Below are 17,308 nucleotides of genomic sequence, written 5' to 3'. Positions count from 1 at the left end.
GAAAGAAGTACGCATGAAGCACACATTTTGAGGAAGGGTTTTCCCTTAAGGAAAATCAATCCAAGAGACTGGGGAAGAGTTGGTGTGCAAACTGCAGCTAAAAGGAGATCTTCAAGGGACACAGTCCATGCAACAGATGGAATATACATCCAGAACAGCCACAATGAGACCTAGTAGCAGCTGATAGAATGAGAAAAATAACACAAAGGTTACTCAAACAGTATGCCATTTTATTTATTACAAGTTGTAATTCGTGTATTTGCTGCTAAAGCATAGATTTCCAGAGTCCACTTAGGTTGTATACACAGTAACACATTGAACAGACTCCAATAAGCAAGACAGACTAAAACAAATATCAGTTAAGTGTTTCTTTAAGTTTCTTTAAAAATTAGGCATTTTAGGAGAAGTTTTGCGTGTTTTAATAATTCCACCGTATTCTATACACCAAATTGTTTTTATGCTGACTTGCCAATTAGTTTGGAAGCCCACGTTTATCAGAAGCCATCTTCATTTCCAGAGCAGATGCAATCCAGGAAGATCCTCCATTTAGCATAAATGAAAGTAGTGCAGCATTTTTTGGCAAAAAGCACCTTTTAGAGCTTGCATGCCATAAAGCAAAAAAACCCACATCTCTTGAAAGTTGTAACTGGAAGTTAGGAGGGCAAGAGCAGCCACTACTGCTTACAGACACAGTAAACTGTAGACAATTGAAAGTCTTTTTTTTTTTTAAAACACTAGATTCCTATAGTGGGTAAGTACAGCTGCCAAAAATGTTGATAAGATTCCTAGTTATTTTTCCTGCTACTGTGCTTCTGCACACAGACTTGTGCCTCTGCTTGATCCAACTCACTACAGCTTTATATTTTATATCCTCCTCCAGCATCTGGATTCCCTCTGTCTCAGTCAGCCATGTTTCTGGCCCAATTTCCTTCAAATCCGTATTAGCACATCTTCCAAAAGACTTAAACCCAACACAGTTCTGCAGGGCAGATTATGTAATCCTGCAACTAATCAAAAGCCTGAAATAAAAAATTGAAAAGAAAGGGAAAAAAAAACACACCACATCTGCATGGTGAAAATGAAACTGAGCTGTCATGCTATTACTCCCTTCCTTCCCCCACACATACACAGCAATCGGGAATAGCAAGTAGTACATCATCCATTTAGCTCATTGGTATTTTCCTGCCAGAAGGATCTTCAGCACTACTCTGTAAAGCACCTAGGAATACTTTTGACAGTTGAAAAAAATTAAGTTTATTTTACACCCATTAACATGATCATAAACCAAAGGCTACTCTCTCCATCTCCCCAATACAGATATCCTCCATGGCAGGCTTGTCATTTTTTGCTATATAATGGAGTCATTTTATTGCATGCAAGAAGCCTCAGGCATTTTGTACAGCCCATTACTCTTTGCTGCCCACATTCAGATGGCTAATCTGCTATCAGCCAGAAGCTTGACAGACAAAAGGAAAAGGCAGGAAAACAGCACACATGGTTGCGCAAGCGCATGCACACTTCAGCTACAAAGTGTTTCAACAGTAGACCCAAGAACCAACAAGACACACATTTGATTGCAACCCAACCTAATGCTTCTGTGGTTAAAGGAAGATGTACGAGTTCTTTAAAGGTAGATAGGCTGGAGAGACATTTAGGGGAAAAAAAAAAAAGAAGAAAAAAAAAAAAGAAGCAGCAATTAGGATGCCTATTAAGATGCACAAACCTGGAAGGCTTTACTCAGTAAGCGAGCATCTTGGAACTTGAAAAGTCACAAACATCTTTCTCTTCTGATAATTTGCTATACAAGACCTACAAAATACTTCCAAAATATTGGCAAAAGTTACAAAGAAATAAGGGCTAAATATAAACAATTGTAAACTATTAGAAGACATTTGGCAAGTTTTCAATTTTACCACCTGTTTTCTTACCTGCTCAGAAAAGAACTCAGATTTTTTGAGTGGTATATTCTTTCCTATATCCCAAACTACTGAGACACCATATGCAAAAACAAATGCAGTGAAGTGACTTGCATATCATACTGCATAACAAGGAGCTTTTTAATTCCTTTTTTTCAGAACAGGTTGGGGTAATTAAATGGAGAAGGCTTGCAACTTCACACCAAAGTAAAGAAAATACCCAGATTTGCTGGAGTTCTTAACTACCTTATTTGTTTCTGAAGAAAAGCAACTCTTCAAACTCACAGGCAGTACTGGCAAATTTTTTTAAGCATCAGATCTACAGGCAACAATTTGCATCAAATACCTTGTAAGAATTTTCTGACAGGACCATAAACCTCTACTGTGTGTCATGATTTTTATTCAACTAAGTCTATTTGTATCCTTTGCAGCTGGAAAGCTAAAATTGCCCCTCTTATGTGAATTGGCTTAGCTCACAGAAACAGAAAGTCTGCCACTAGTTTTAGCCACTCACATGCTGAGGTACAAACCTGTCTCATCCTTTTAAGAAGTCCCTCTCCATCGTGTAGCTACAACATCAGCCATGCAGGCTGATCCCTGAAGGCATGATTAATCACGTGGTGAAATACAGAGAACTATGGCATATTATACTGCATTATGTGTCACTGGAACTATTTCCCTTTTCCTATGCTACAACTATCAATCGAATTTTTGCTTCACATTTCTGTTTAAGTTATTATTCCACTTTTCTTCTGCAGGAAGAGTCTCCTAGCATTTTGTTTGCAATACAGAACTGATTCTATCTTACTTCCACTATTTGTTGTGAGACATATTCAGGTTTCAGGAATACAGTCAGACAATTTAAAATCTGGAAAAGGTACAAGGTAAGCCTTACCATGAAGAGCAGAAGTTGTCAGAATAGTCTTTTCCATACAATTACTCTCTGTGGGTTTTGTATCATTACAACACTGTTATGAACAACAAAAGTTTTACCTTGCGTTACTACAGAGAGCATTCATGCCAGCCTAATCGATTAAATTATTGGATATAATAACTATACATATGTATGTCTACAAAACAACTTCCTATTGTAAATGCAAATTTACTATCAGCAGCTAGAATGTATCAAAAGGTTATTACAACAAGTCATTCAACAATCTGCTCCTATCTGAAGTATAAAGGTGGCAAGAACAGTCTTTTCTTGTGGCCTCTGAGTCACAGAAGTTCTGAAATCCTTCTATGGCCATCTGCAGCACCTCCTCAAGAGCAGCATCATCCCCGCCAGTATTCTGCAACCTTATCTTTCTCTCCCACATGTACAAGGTAAGAGGGGGAAAAAAATACTACATTTGCATATGTAATTACGGTGTAGCTCAGCAGTGAGCAAAAAATTACTGGAAGTTGAGAACAGATATGCCCGATGACCACACCTTAGTTTTTCAAATGAAAATGCTTTGCAAGGAAGGGGAAGGGACAGCAGCAGGGAAGGAAGCCAGTCATTACAGCTCCAAATCTGCTTCAAAGTCCTTATTCACCACCTCACGCTCTTTACAGGGCCAACTGTACCTAGGTCCTTCCTGTGAACAGTAACAGAAGAATGAATCGAGTTATATGTGACTAGTTCTGTTTCACTTGAATTTACTACATAGCAGTACCAGGAATACTAGGGAAAAAAGGAAAGACTATGGAAAGACAAATAAAACAGGACAGAAGACTAAACAGGTTACAGATTGTGAGTAGTACCTCCTTTTCCAGTCTAGAACTTTCCATGACTTACAGTAGATAGCATACAGGAACTTAAGAGAAAGAATAAAATGGACTAGAGGGTGTGAAGAAGGAAAGTCTGATGCATACCTAAAAGGACATAAGGCAGAAATTCCTCAAGGCATTGAGAAAAACTGTTTATAAACAAGTGTATTTAGAAAAATGGGACAACTTATCTCCCTTATGGTACTGGCCATTAAGAAAAATTAAGTTAAGATTGTTTTCCTAACACCTTCTGTCTCCCCCAAACAAAAAACCCAACCTGCTTCTTTAGGTCAAACCTACCAGTTTATCAAAAAGTAATCTAATCCCTGTAATCATGGCCTCATTTTTCTTTTCTTTAGTTTGCGCTTTTTCAGATGGAATAGATTTCCCCAGGACATTTTCAATCATGCCACATTTGCGATGTTTCATAATTTCATTTTGCTTTCTTCCATACAGACTCTGTGGACAGATGTCTCTTCAAAACAGTACAGAACACTGCCCTCAGTGTCTGTCAGTTGTCTGTCAGACAGAATTTGAAAAGGAATCTTTGCTGAAATAATGAAAACATTTCATATCACAATAACTGAAGGTGCTCCCTAGCGTCACTGGCCCGAGTAGCATTTGATCCTAACAAGGACAGGCACACTAGTTCATAGGTAAAAATACTCTCTCTACCACATCAAACTTTTAACCCCTTTATTTCAAGTGTCATCCATAGAAGTCACTCTCAGGATCACAGTGAAAGGCTAGATTTATAATCCATTTATCTCCGGTGCTCTTGCTAGCTCCTCCAATGTTCCTGATCTAACACTTGACTTGTGAGAAGCTAAAAAACAGAAGAGCTTGCAGAAAGACAGAGGATATCCGCGTCAAATCCAAAAATATACTTAAAAGAAGTATATAATACTATCTAGTTAGTTACAAAGTTAAGGAAGAGTTGTTTTTCTCCCTTCCGATATACTCCAATATAATATGGGGTTGCTAGTGCTTAAGAAGTCATTTTACACGTCCTTTGCCCAAGAAGGATGCCCACTCATACCTACAGGTCCTAACTGGATAGGATGGAATGTCATCTCAGCAGAGGATAGAACTCCTTTTTTACTCTCTCTTCTCAGTCATAATTGAGACCCCCAACACATCCCAAAGAACACATTCATCATTAGACACATTTTAGAACACATTTTCTTTACGTAGTTCTCCAAAATTAAGTTAGATAGAACACACTGAAGGCAGAGCAACAAGGGAGATGCCACCAAACAGAATGCAAATATTTGTAAGGGAAGCAATAAAGGACGCCAGTTTTCAAGTTTTATCCTTTAGGTGACAGCAGTTGTTAACCAAACTGCTTTGCAACAACAGGGGTAAAGTCGTCACATCAAGGAACCTGTGACAGCTGGGAATGACAGCTGAAAAGGAGAGAACTGAAACAGGCTGCTTTCAAACACTACTGACTTCTCAAAGATGAGAAAGCATATTTTTAGTTAACTTCTGTTGCTCTGAAAAAGCATGTTAAAATAAAAGATACAGTTACATTACAATAATGGCACCAGAAACAAGCACAGAACAAGGCAAAGCAAAAAGAAAGTTTCCTTTCTTCCCTATTTGGGGTTCCTCTGGGGACAAATGTACAAGTCTAAAGAACCCTGTTAATATGTTCAGCACTAACCAACTGAAACATCTGAATCACTGCCTGGCTGTTCCACACGTAAAGACACAAACCGAACAAGTTTCTTCTTTCTGCTCTACCACCACCTATCCTCCCAACATGTGAATGTAAGCTGTCAGGTACTCACACAAGGAATCAGATGCATAGGCGCAGATACAGGAAGAGTAGACTCAGTACATATATTTTTACTGCCTGAAAGGTGCTTACATACTGTGGTGATAGGGGTAGTATTTTTCTCAGGAGTACCGAAATAGATTTATAAAGCTATGCTGCTTTTAACTGTAGTCCGTATTGTATCCCTCAAGTCTCACTCTTCTTGACTTCCCATTTTCCTTGACTGTCACACAGGAATACTACTTATCTATGAAGAAAGGGACAAATAGATGATTAAATAAACAAACTGCAGCTCAACATAAAAGGAAAACAAAAAATAACCCTAGTCTTTCTTTAAAAGGGGGCAAGCTCCAACTGAACAGTTTTTAAATATCAAACTTCTGTTACTCTTTCCAATAACTTAAAAATAAAGCACTGGAATGAGACAGACAGAAAAGCAAATCAAGACTGAGAAATACCTGTACACTTGATAATTAGCTCAAGAAATTGACTCAATCAGAACATCAGAGGGAATGGCTTAGTGAGAGGTTTAAGAAACTTGCCAACATAACATGGAAGCAGAAAGCATTACAAAAAGCTACACACACAACTCCTGCTGTAGAATCTCCCAGCAATTCCAGTGTTTCAAGGCATCATCTAGTCAACTGAGGTCAAAGCTATTTCCCATTGTGATCGTCTCATACAGCCAACCAGGGACCAGATTCATCACTCTCTGGAAGGCCACCAAGGTGCATCAAAAATAAGGTACCAGATCTTCAGTGAGAAACAGATTATTTATTCCCTTCCCCGTTCCATCCTCCCTCCTTCCCACACACACTGCCTCGCCCATGCGCTCCTGTCCACTCACACACACACATCCCTCTGCCCTCCATGGTGTGCTTGGGGTTTTGTTGATTTTTTTTTTTTTTAATTATTAAAGCTTACAAACAGCATTTCCCTCAACAAAAAAAGAGTCCCTCTTGTAACTGATCTATCGCACTGTCCCGTGACTAGAGCTAACCACATACCTTCACTCACAGAGATACCAGACCGCTCTGTGCTCCCGTCTCGCCTCGCACTGCTCAGGCCCCCCAGGCAGAAGCAGCATCCACCTACACCCGCAGCCCCTTCCATAGCCACTATGACTGCACCTTAGCGGGGGGCAGCCCCCTGCAATAGGCAGTGGTAAAACCCAGACCTGCCATGTGTTTGTCCCAGTCAAGTAGACTTTCCAGGCCCGACATTTATTTACACATTTCTGTGGAATTTTTGTTTTAAGGAGGACTCACGCTTTTTTATTTACCTATCAATCATTTTCAAGTATTAGAAGCACCAGCCACATGCCAAGACTCTTCTTTAGTCATTACTGTCCTAACAAAACCAGTAGCTGATTAAATCATCTCTGCCCAGATGTCAGCCTCCAAGAAAACAGTCTTCTAAACACCCCACACATTGGAGTAGGGATGTTGACGTTAACACTGTAGGTCTTAAGCTCATTCCCTCCTGTTGTGTTTCACTTTTGTCTACCCACACACCACTGAACTTAGTATTTGGGAATACAAAAAAAAAACCATCAGAAGACAAAATTCTACTTTTCTGACACATCATTACATCATCATTAACTACACAGACAGGAAACATCACCAGTGAAGATACTATCTTAATACCATTTAAGAAATACTAAAGGGAAAAATGAGTTTAGCATATTGCCACTTGTTTGCTGAAAGCACAAGTATTTCAAGAAAATAAACATGAAAGAGCTTAACTGCTCAAACTGAAAGGAATAGTAACTGCTAAATGATAAATCTGTTCCTTCTCTTTAAGGCTCTAGATCAAGGCAAATGCAAGGGTAGGCCCAAGGATTAAAAACGGATTGAGACTCAGTCTTGCTATGGACTTCCTGTGCGACCTTCGTAAGTCACTTGAGAATTTAGTTCTCAAAAATAACAGGCCTGTTATAGCTGCCAGAATGAAGCACCGAAGTTTCTGAGACCACAGATGTAAGCCAGGTCCTGCTTACTTGCCCACGACAGAAGATCCTACCTGCTGAGCCCTTTTGAAAAATGTAGGTAGGTATGACCAGAACTTCAGGAATATTGGTGTTAAGCACTCGAAAGTTCGTCTGGAACTGTACTTTGAAAATCGGTATGAAAGCCTACACAAAACCAGAATTATTTTCGTTTTTCAACCTCTTGTTTTATTTGTGTGAAACCTATCACAAGTAGAATCTTTATGATCTCCTGAGATGCAATATGCACTGTTAAATATTGGATTTACAGTCAACGAAGCACACCGTATTCTAATCAGCTTGCAGTATCAATTAGAGTTTTCAAAATTACTACAAACAGCTAATGAGTTGAAAGAAATGAGCTTGTATTTTTGGTAAATAATAATGACTGAATTTAGAAGTAGGGATTTTTAAGAGCCATTTGGCTAGATACTGTAGTTCCAGCAGTTTCCCTGCAATACAGAGCCGTTGCTCAAAAATCAGTTAAAAAACAAACAAGCAAAAAACCCACAACCCAAGCTTCACAGAAGTTGGTTTTATTTCTCTAACACAGTACCATAGTCCTATGCATGTTAAAAACGTCTGCTGTCCCTCACTGGCATTTTAGACCCTAGTAAAACAGATGTTTCCACATGAAGAAAGGCATTGCACTGATATTTTTACTTTAGATTATTCCAGCCTCTCCCATCACCACTGTAAAACTTCTACAGGAAGAAATGACAGGTTAATACCACCACCTGAGCCCCAATGGAGAAGGAGGCAGAGGATAGCTGTAGAACCCCTTCCCCCTGCACTGCTGACAGGGGAGCTCACTTGCAGAGAGCGAGGGCCTCACTGAAGTCAGTAATGCTGACATTAACAGGACCTGTAATAAAGCCCAAGGTCCACAGAAAGACTCAGTGGAGAGGGATATCTGATATAACAGAAAACGTTCAACAGAAAATTTGGCCTGAGTTCCGAGAAGTCAAATCCTCAGACTTTTAACCAAAAAAATTTAACCTGAGTGACTTCTGTGATAGGGAAGCCCATATCAGAGGGAATGTTCCATCTACTCATTACTTTTCATCGCCTATTTCATCAGCCGCATGTTTACCAGAGTTCTATAAGCAAGGAAAACTGTTTCAGGCAACTAATCACCTTAAAAAAACCCACTTCAGGTAGCTAATAACCTTAAAAAAACCTGCCTCACAACTGTCAAAATAACAAGCACTGATTACTGAGAGAAAAATGAAGATATAATGACATCTTAAAGTGTATTCCCATTATATTTCAGTAGTTAACACAAAACCAGAAGTATTAGCTGTTCATATGAGAGAAGATTTCCCTGAACTCAAACAGTTAATTCAGTTGTCCATGTAGACCTGTTCACTGTGCCTGGAATTTTAACTCAGGCTAAATTCTTCAATTCCCAAATTGCAAATTTAAATTAATGCTGGAGTGAAAACATCATACCTGGTGAAAAAGCAAGGGAGGGGAGCAAGAGAAGAAAGGCACGACAAGCAGTGTTGTATCCCAAGCGTCACTAACACCTGACATCCTGCCAGCAGTTAACACCTTGGAGCTAACAGAAATACGCCATGCTTTGGCCTTACTCAAAGGCATTTATGATTTTCTCACAGTCCTTAGCTTTATAATGAAAGTTTATATGAAATGACTATCTAATAAAAATTAAAAAAAAAAAAAGGAAATCAACTGTAAAGCAACTGAAATAGCACTCTAACAAGTCGATCTACATAACCTTTTAGTAATGAACTCACTGTTACGAGTGGGTAAAAAAAAGCCTGTCTCATACTATCTCCTCACATATACCTGACAGCATGCAGAACTCATGCAGAACTTACTCAGTTTCATACATGCCTCTTTTTACCATCTGAAGAACAGAAGTCATACTTATCGTATTTTTAGAACATCAATATAAAAGGCTGGTATCTTTTTAATCCTCTAAGTAAGGGAAGTTTTAAATATTTTGCTTGTTTTAATTGTCTCACAGCATTGCTAAAGAACAAGATGTGTTACTTTCAGTTTTGCTGTTTAATAAGAATTAAGACAATCCTATAATATATACGAGACATGCTAAGAAAGCAACTAATCCTGATCCTGCAAGTCAACTCAGAATAAGAAAACCTTTGCTGATACTGAATCTATTTAAGGTCCACACAGGATTCGCATAGTGTGGCAATGCAGATGACTGGCAAAAATCACATCCCTCTTTCTCCTCTTCCTTTCTCTATCAAAAGAGGGTGAAAAGGGGAAAAGGTAGATAGGAAGAGAGACTCCCAACCAGCACACTATGTTTCTACTTTATCAGAATGATGCTATCATCCCAACACTTCGCTAACTCCTTTGCTGCAGTGGTCGTTTTTGTGAGCTGGCCAAAAGGACAATGACACAAGATAGTTTTCTTCAGGTACGAAGTGCCAGATTTTCTTGTAAGCGGAGGCTTTAATGGCAGCACCAGTCGGCTCTTTTGCTGATCTCCTGCAAGGGCCAATAAACAAGGTGAAAAAGGAACCAGCTCTAGAGTTAAGAAGATAAGACTGTCTTTCCAGCTACAGTTAATGCATCAGGAAGGCAGCTGTAAGTTCTGGCTCCCAAACGCAGGGGGGTGGGGGAAGAAGCAAAAGTTTACAGTACAAGAATAGCTGTGTTAAGTTTATCAACAGATAAACAGAAGGAAAGTTTACAGCATAACAACTCAATGCCATAGCCCAGTATTATTAACTGGTATACTGGATGTTAAGTGCAATCTTTCTCCAATAATCACACGTTCTCTGGGCAAATGGAGGGGAGAAGGCGACTGGAACAGCATAAAATTGATTTAGTATATACTTCAAACAAGCCAGTTGCTGAAGCATCTCCTGTATGCTGATCAGAAGATACTCATCTACAAAAGCAAAGTGCATTTTGAGATTTAGAAAAAAAATAAGTCTCATATTTATTTATTTTAAAAGTTAAAGGGTTAACATTTTTCATAGCCATTTTCTTTAGTAAACATTTCTGAGTCAAACATAAACCCACTGCTGAGAAACCTCTATTATCCAGAATCTATTACTGAACAGATCCTAATGCTTCAATGCACAATGACTTAAGTTGGTTTTAATTCCTCAAAAAAAGGAACCAAAACCAGCCTAAACCAAGACAAACTGCATTCTACATTGCAGAACTAGTTGATAAAGACTCATAGGCTTTTTAGAATAAAACGGGTACAGCGATGAGGTCCAAAAGTGATGAAGATGAAAGATACCTGGGATGATACCACATCTTATACACCTTTTGTTTTCTGCGAGTGATACATGCTGCAGACAAAACGTTTTGTGCTAAACAGCCTCAAATCTGGTTTTCTAATATTAAGCACAAAGGAAAAACACTGACAGCAAGCGTGGTAAATAAATCCCTCCCTTGAGAGCGAAAGCAGCAGACAGGAGGGGGCTGACACACATGCAGGAGAAAACTAAACACCATCTTTTTTTTTTTCTACCTGCACAAGTTGCCATTTACTGCAGCAATCAAGAACCTCTTTTCCCTGTTGATTTCAAAAGCTAGGTTTTCAGAAAATTTCTCTCTCAAGTCATCTGTTGATAGGCTTTAAGAGTATGATATTCATATCACTGGATCTTTAAGAGAAAAATCCATTTTCTTTCCTGTTCAGGTAAACATGTTTACAGCTCCTGCACAGACGCTGGGTGGTTCAGACTCACATGTCACACACATGTCGTCAGCAACAAGAAAAGCCCCTTTCTCTGATCATCAACATTTTTAATAAGGTAAGGAGAAAAGCACTTTCCAAACTTACCTTTAGCACAGCCAAATCATGAGCTAAATATAAATATTTACACTAGGACAAGGCATTAATAACATGAGCGTGCAAACAAAAAATACTTGCTAGAAAACACACACAGCAGAAATAAGAAAACCCTCCTAAGTTGAAAGCAATCAAATCAACTCGTTAGCCCCTGGAAAGGCCGTTATTTATCACCACGTTACACCCGAAACAGTCAGGATCAGAGAGAAGAAGCACCGATCGTGGCTCTCCGATCTATTTCGGAGACCATTCGCTGCGTATGAAAACATCTCGGATCGCAGGCGAAAGCCTTCCTATCTGTGACCCTGCACAGGAAATGCCACATAAAACCTAAAATTGCCAAGGAAGGTTACAAAATCTCCTGCTTTACATCCTATTGCGAAGAGTCGCTACGAGAACCAAACTACTTCTCCATTTTCCAGAATATAAGTAGAGAGTGGGTGTTACGAGCGTTTATTCCCCCCGCCGTGTACCTTCCAAATGCATCTTAAAGTAACACACGTACCACAAGGAAAAAAAAAAAAAACACCACCAACCCCACGGCAGCCCTCAAGTCTGCAATGTAGATGTAATTCCTTATATAGACTGCAGCAGTTGGTCACACACGCACGGAGAGCGGAGCGGGGGCCCCCGGCCAAACCGTTACCACCCATTATTATACAAACAGGTACCTCCGAAGCCAGAGGGAAGAAACTTCGCCGTCCGCCCCGCCGCCCGGGAGCAGCCCTCCCTTCCCCACCGCCCCGGCGGGACCCGGGGCGGGGAGGCAGCCGCGGGCGCGGGGCGCCGCCGGGGACTGACTCTCGGCGGGGAGGCGGCGGCGAGAGCGGCGAGCGGGCGGCGGGGCGCCGGCCCCCTCCCGCCGGCCCGGGGCGGCCGCGCCGCGCTGCGCTGCCCCCGCGCGAATCGCTGCCCGCTGCGGCGGCGACGGTGCCTCCCCCTCCGCGCTTCCCGGGTGTGCACCCCCCCCACCCCCCGGTGACGGCCGGCGTCCCCCACCGCCGCCCCCCGAGAGGCGAACGCCAGCCCGCCCCGCGGCGCCGGCCGGGAGCGAGAAGCCGGCCCGCTACCGGGCGAGCGAGCGGAACTCCGGCGGGCAGCCGAGAGACGCTCCCGGGCGGGCGGCGCGGCGATCCCGCCTGCGGGGCCGGGGGGGGGGGGACGAGGCGGGCGGGGAGGCCCCGCTCCGGCGGGGCGCGCAGGTAACAAGTTTCGGAGTTGGGGCTGCCGAGGCCGGCCGGCCGCCGGAGACTTCCCCCGCCGCTCCCCGCGGGGCTCGGCGTCCCCGCTCGGGCCGGAGGGCGGCGGCGCGGCCGGGGGGGGCCCCCCGAGCCCGCTCCCCGCAGCGGCGGCGGGGCGGTCGCGGGGCGTGTGGGGGAAGGCAGCGTGTAACGGTCCCGGACAGGCGGCGGAGTGCGGAGGCACCGCTAGGCGGAGGAGGGAGGCAGGCAGCGAGGCGAGGGAGGCACCAGGTAGCGGATATAACGGTGCGGAGGGAGCCGGGCTCCCGGCGAGGAGCGGCGGGGGAATTACTTTCGCGCCGGCCCGACCCCCCCCCTCCGCGCTCGGGACGGCTCTGCCCGGCCCCCGCCCCGGCCCCGCCGCCGCCCCAGCGCAGCCGGGCCGCTGCCCCGCGGGCTGACTGACCGTTATTGCGCCTCGGGTTCGCCTGCTTCCTGCGCTTACACCTGGGGCCATCCGCCATGATCCTCTCGCTTGTGTCTAAATGCTCCAGTCACCTCCTCCCCCGCCCTCCCCCCTCCCTCCCCTCCCCTCCCCCCCGGACCTGGTTTACGACACTGGGTGGTTTTACTTTTACATCACCTTCCTACACCTAGTGCTCGGCCGGAACCTTGTTGCCAGGGGAGACGGGCGCTTTACGGCAGGACGTTTGAACGGCGGCGGGGGAAAAGTTGCGGTCGCAGGTACCGGCAGCGGCGGCCACAGCGGGGGGGGTTGGCTCCTGAGGCGGCTGCGGCGCCACCCGCGGACCCCCGACCCGCCGGGGGAGTGCGCCCCTCGGGCCCTGCGCCCGCGGCAGCAGGGGGGGATCCCCGCGGGGCGGGGCGGGCCGAGGGGGCGGGAGCCCGGAGGGGAGGGGGGGGGGGGGGGGGGGCGGGCGGCGGGGTGCGCCAGCCCCCAGGCGGCGGAGGGGGATCCCCGCCACCGGCGCGGCCCGCGGGGGAGTTCCCCCCGCCCCTCATCACCGCGCTGACGGACCGACCCGCCTCCCGCCTCGAGCGGGCCGCCCCGCTGCCAGGTGCCTGCCGCCCCGCTGCCTTGAGGCCTGCTCGGAGCAAGCCACCGGCAGCCGCCCCCAGGTACAGCGGGGGCGGCCGGGCCTGGCGGCGCTGAGCCTGTGCCGGCCCAGCTTCCCCTCGCCCCCGCGCCGGGCACCTGCCTCCGGCGTCAGAGCAGCGATGGGGCTGTCACCGCCGCGGGGTCCTCTCTTCACCCGCCTGCAGCTGGAGCCCCCGGGCTCCCTTACCGTAACCGGCCGGGGAAGGAGTCGGGCGGGGAGGGCGGCGCGGCGGTCTTGGCACGGGCTGGTTCGCATCGTGACGGTGACCTTGCGTTCCAGGTCTGATCATGAAACAGACAGCTGGACGAGAGTGATGCTGTTCCCACCGCATGTGAAATCTGTCATTCCTGGGCTTTCCTTAATCATACTTAGCGAAGAGAAGAAGAGGTATAAAATTCTATGCCCTGAAAAATAAGAAGGGGAGGGAGCCATTTTTCACGCATAATTAATAAAAAAGCTCGTTCATAATAAACTTGTTTAAGATATTAAAAACTAGAACATTACCATCAAACTCTCGTACTATTTATTTACTCTGGCTTTTCACTTCAAGCAATAAAATAATTTATTTTACATTTGTTTCTAGGCTTTCTTATTTCCTTTTTTTTTTTTTTTTCCTTATCATAGAATGATTCTGTAGAATTTATAGTTCTGTGCTTCTGGAGAATTCTTCTATCCGAACAAATTAAATTTCAGTGAAAGCATTTCTGTTAATGGGATACTTTTAATAAGTAATTGATACACTACTGAATTTGAGGCCTTCGCTATTCTACATTGTGTCCATGTACTGTATGATCACACACTGTAACATATCGCCTCATCTCATGAAAGCAGCATAGCATGGCTCTAGAAAATGAACTATTGAACACCAGCAATTTGTGGAAGTACCTTGTGTCTGAGGCTTCCCTAGAAGTCAGTACAATCAGAAATGCTTAGAAAAGAGGTATAGGGCTAAAATGGATGCAGAGTTAGTAAAGGGCTAGAGGGATTTCTTAAGAATTAATTCTACACTCAGAAATGTACATGAGTCATGGATTTGGGTACTCACGTGAAAATAGTTGTTGCTCTTCTTTACAGGTACAAATCATTTGTCTAATATTTCTCAAAAATTGATCAATTTAGGGTAGTGTTTTTGCATATATATCTTTACACAGTGTGAACTGGCTGCTGACTTCAACAATTTAATGAGGATCTACCTGAGAGTCGTTAAAGAAGTCGTTAAATTTGTTAAACAGTACAAAGTGTTGGACGGGCAAATAAAAGCATTAGATCTGGCATTAGCTGGGAGTACTGAACCCCAAATACAAGGGTAGCGAAGAACAGCAACATGCAACCAACTACAAGATAAAAATGAAACGCCAGCAGAGTTTTGAGCGAGTAAATTGGAAAGTTTAAGGCAGAATTTAATTTTTGACCTGCTTTGATAGTTCCACATCCTTGCCTGTTAAGTTTTTCTACAGAAGATACTTGTGGCTGTGACACTGTTTGCAAACGAGGGCTTAAGGTGCTTCGGAATTGTGTGGTTTTATCATTCTGTGGATTAATTTGACCAAATTATCACATAAAGGTTTTCATGCTGAGTTTTTAGTTCCTTAAAATTTGTTTTAGAAGGCAGTTGCAGAAATAAAAATAATAATGTATCTGTAAATATATTTGTAGGCTTGTAACAATATTCCCCTGCATGCCCACACAAAATTCCAGGCCCCTCTTTAAGCCACTTTCAAGTAGCTTGTTTTCATTGAGTTTTGTCACTTTTCACCTCTGGATAAGAATTCTTGTCACTTCATTTTGAGCAATTTATGTTTCCTAACAGAATGAGGAGAGAAGCAGTCTCCTGGTGTTTGTTATTGCTCTTTTTCAAATAGCTGTAGTGTCTGTTTGAGCATTAGTCTCTTGAGATTTCCAAGCAGCTAGGAAAAACCCACGACAAGTCTTGCTGCCCATTAGTTTCTGAAGAGCAGAACTGAAACTGGCAGGAGCACTGCTAGCTCTACACTGCTATAGTTTTGATAAATGAGAAGAGAAAACCAAAGCAATCTTTGTGTATGTTACCTTTGATACCAAGGTCTAGAAACTAAAAAAGCAGAGGATAGTGTTTTGCATTAAGTTACTGATTACCCCAATCACTATCCATTGTGGAAAACGCCTCATTCAGAACTTGTAATCAGTTTTGTGGATGGGTTGGGTTTTTTGGGGTTTGTTTTTTAAGCCTTTTTAAAGCTTTTGGTATATTTAATACAAGCAACTGGGTACTTCACATCTTTATATACAAAGTTCCCATTATTTCCTGTGCTGAAAAGCATCACGATTAAGGATGCAGCCACTCTTAAAGCGTTTTGACCTAATACCTTCTTCAAATCCTGGATACAAACCCACTAGTTAAAATTCCTGCTATCTTTGTAGTGTTCTGCAATATATGAGCACATTATATATGTAGTTTCAACTGGTTTGTGCTGCAAGAACGAAAAATCCTGGTTTTCTTTTTGGCGCATAGCTTTCAGTCTGATTTTTCAGTCAAGGATGCAGGCATTAACTAATGTACTAATTTGCCAAATCTCAGCCAAGCAGTGTATTTTCTGCATCCTCCTAAATGTGGCGGCCTTGAGAATACGTTTCTTTAAAGGAGAAATTCTAAGACAGTGGTCATCCATAATGATTAGTTTATCTCTAGAGACATCATTTGTTTGGGAATTAGGCAACATGAATAGGCATAATGTAGTTGAAATGTCAGGTTGCATAGCTGCTGTACTTCACCTTTTTTTGAAATTCATTTCTGTTGTCTGAAGACAGGAATTAGAATACTTCAGTAGTAACACTGGAGTATGGATGCTCAAAAACCAGCTAATGATTATTACAGTATTTGCCTTTTTAAAAATAGTCATGCATGTTGTGTTACGGGTTATAATCTCTTGAGTATGTATTATTAAATAAAAGCACTCAGTCCTCTGTATGCCTACTCCTTACTCATGTTTACGAAATGAAGTTTCATGTTCTATCTTGAGCCTAGATTTAATGGTGTTCATTTACTTGAAAGAATTTAGAATTACAGTGGACTATGACTCGGTGAATTGTTTCTTGTTTCATTTCTGATTTGTGGAGTTTCTTTTTTCTTTTTTTTTTTTCTTCTCTGATTTCTGTTAGTGAAACTTTGGTTTTACTTCCATGTATTTTCTTGGAATGTCAGTTAAAATTTACTTTTCAATCGATTATTTTTTTCTTTTTTGGAAATGTGCTTTTGCTCCTTTATAGAAATTGTAGTTGAAAGATTTACTAGGAGGACAATGGCCCAGAAACATGCAACTTGACTGCAGCTAGCTGAGGAACTGTTCTTGAATAAAGTGTGGACTTTAGAGATATCAACAAATGGGTTTAGTGCCCTTCCAGATGGTCTTTCAATTTCTGTTTTTGCTTCCAGGTGAATCTAATAAGTTTTGAAGGGGTACCCTGAGATGTTGTACAGTCTCAAAAAATGGTAAAGTCACTTGAAATTTGCACATTCACTTAGAGCACAATTTGTACATATTTATCAAGAGAAATTACCCTTTTTTCACTTTCCTTGGTTATAATTTCTTTTTCTGTTTCTGTACTTTACTATGAATTTATTTATTCATTTAAAGCTTGAAGCTATGATTCCTGATAAATTGTCCTGTCTTGCATGACTTGAGAAGGCTGTACCTGCTTGAAAGATTTAAGAATGTAAGCTGCCGTAAAGCGCCAATGGGTGCACGTAGCTGTGTATAGCGGTAATGACTTGCATGTGTGCAACTGACTTTTC

At 42.9% G+C, this 17,308-nt stretch overlaps 1 protein-coding gene across 1 annotated transcript in view; it reads right to left on the bottom strand.

Annotated features, from left to right (window-relative positions):
• Positions 1 to 12,939, bottom strand: part of ZEB1 (zinc finger E-box binding homeobox 1) — a 122,920-nt gene extending 109,981 nt beyond the window's left edge. The window contains exon 1 of the mRNA XM_086466770.1: positions 12,882 to 12,939. Coding sequence (XP_086322896.1) covers positions 12,882 to 12,939 — 58 coding nt within the window. The remainder of the gene's footprint in view (positions 1 to 12,881) is intronic.
• Positions 12,940 to 17,308: the final 4,369 nt, after the last annotated feature.

This window comes from Leptosomus discolor, chromosome 6 (genome assembly GCF_034619465.1).
Source record: "Leptosomus discolor isolate bLepDis1 chromosome 6, bLepDis1.hap2, whole genome shotgun sequence".
NCBI classification, from domain to species: Eukaryota; Metazoa; Chordata; class Aves; order Leptosomiformes; family Leptosomidae; genus Leptosomus; species Leptosomus discolor.
This window is presented reverse-complemented; position numbering and strand designations above follow the sequence as displayed.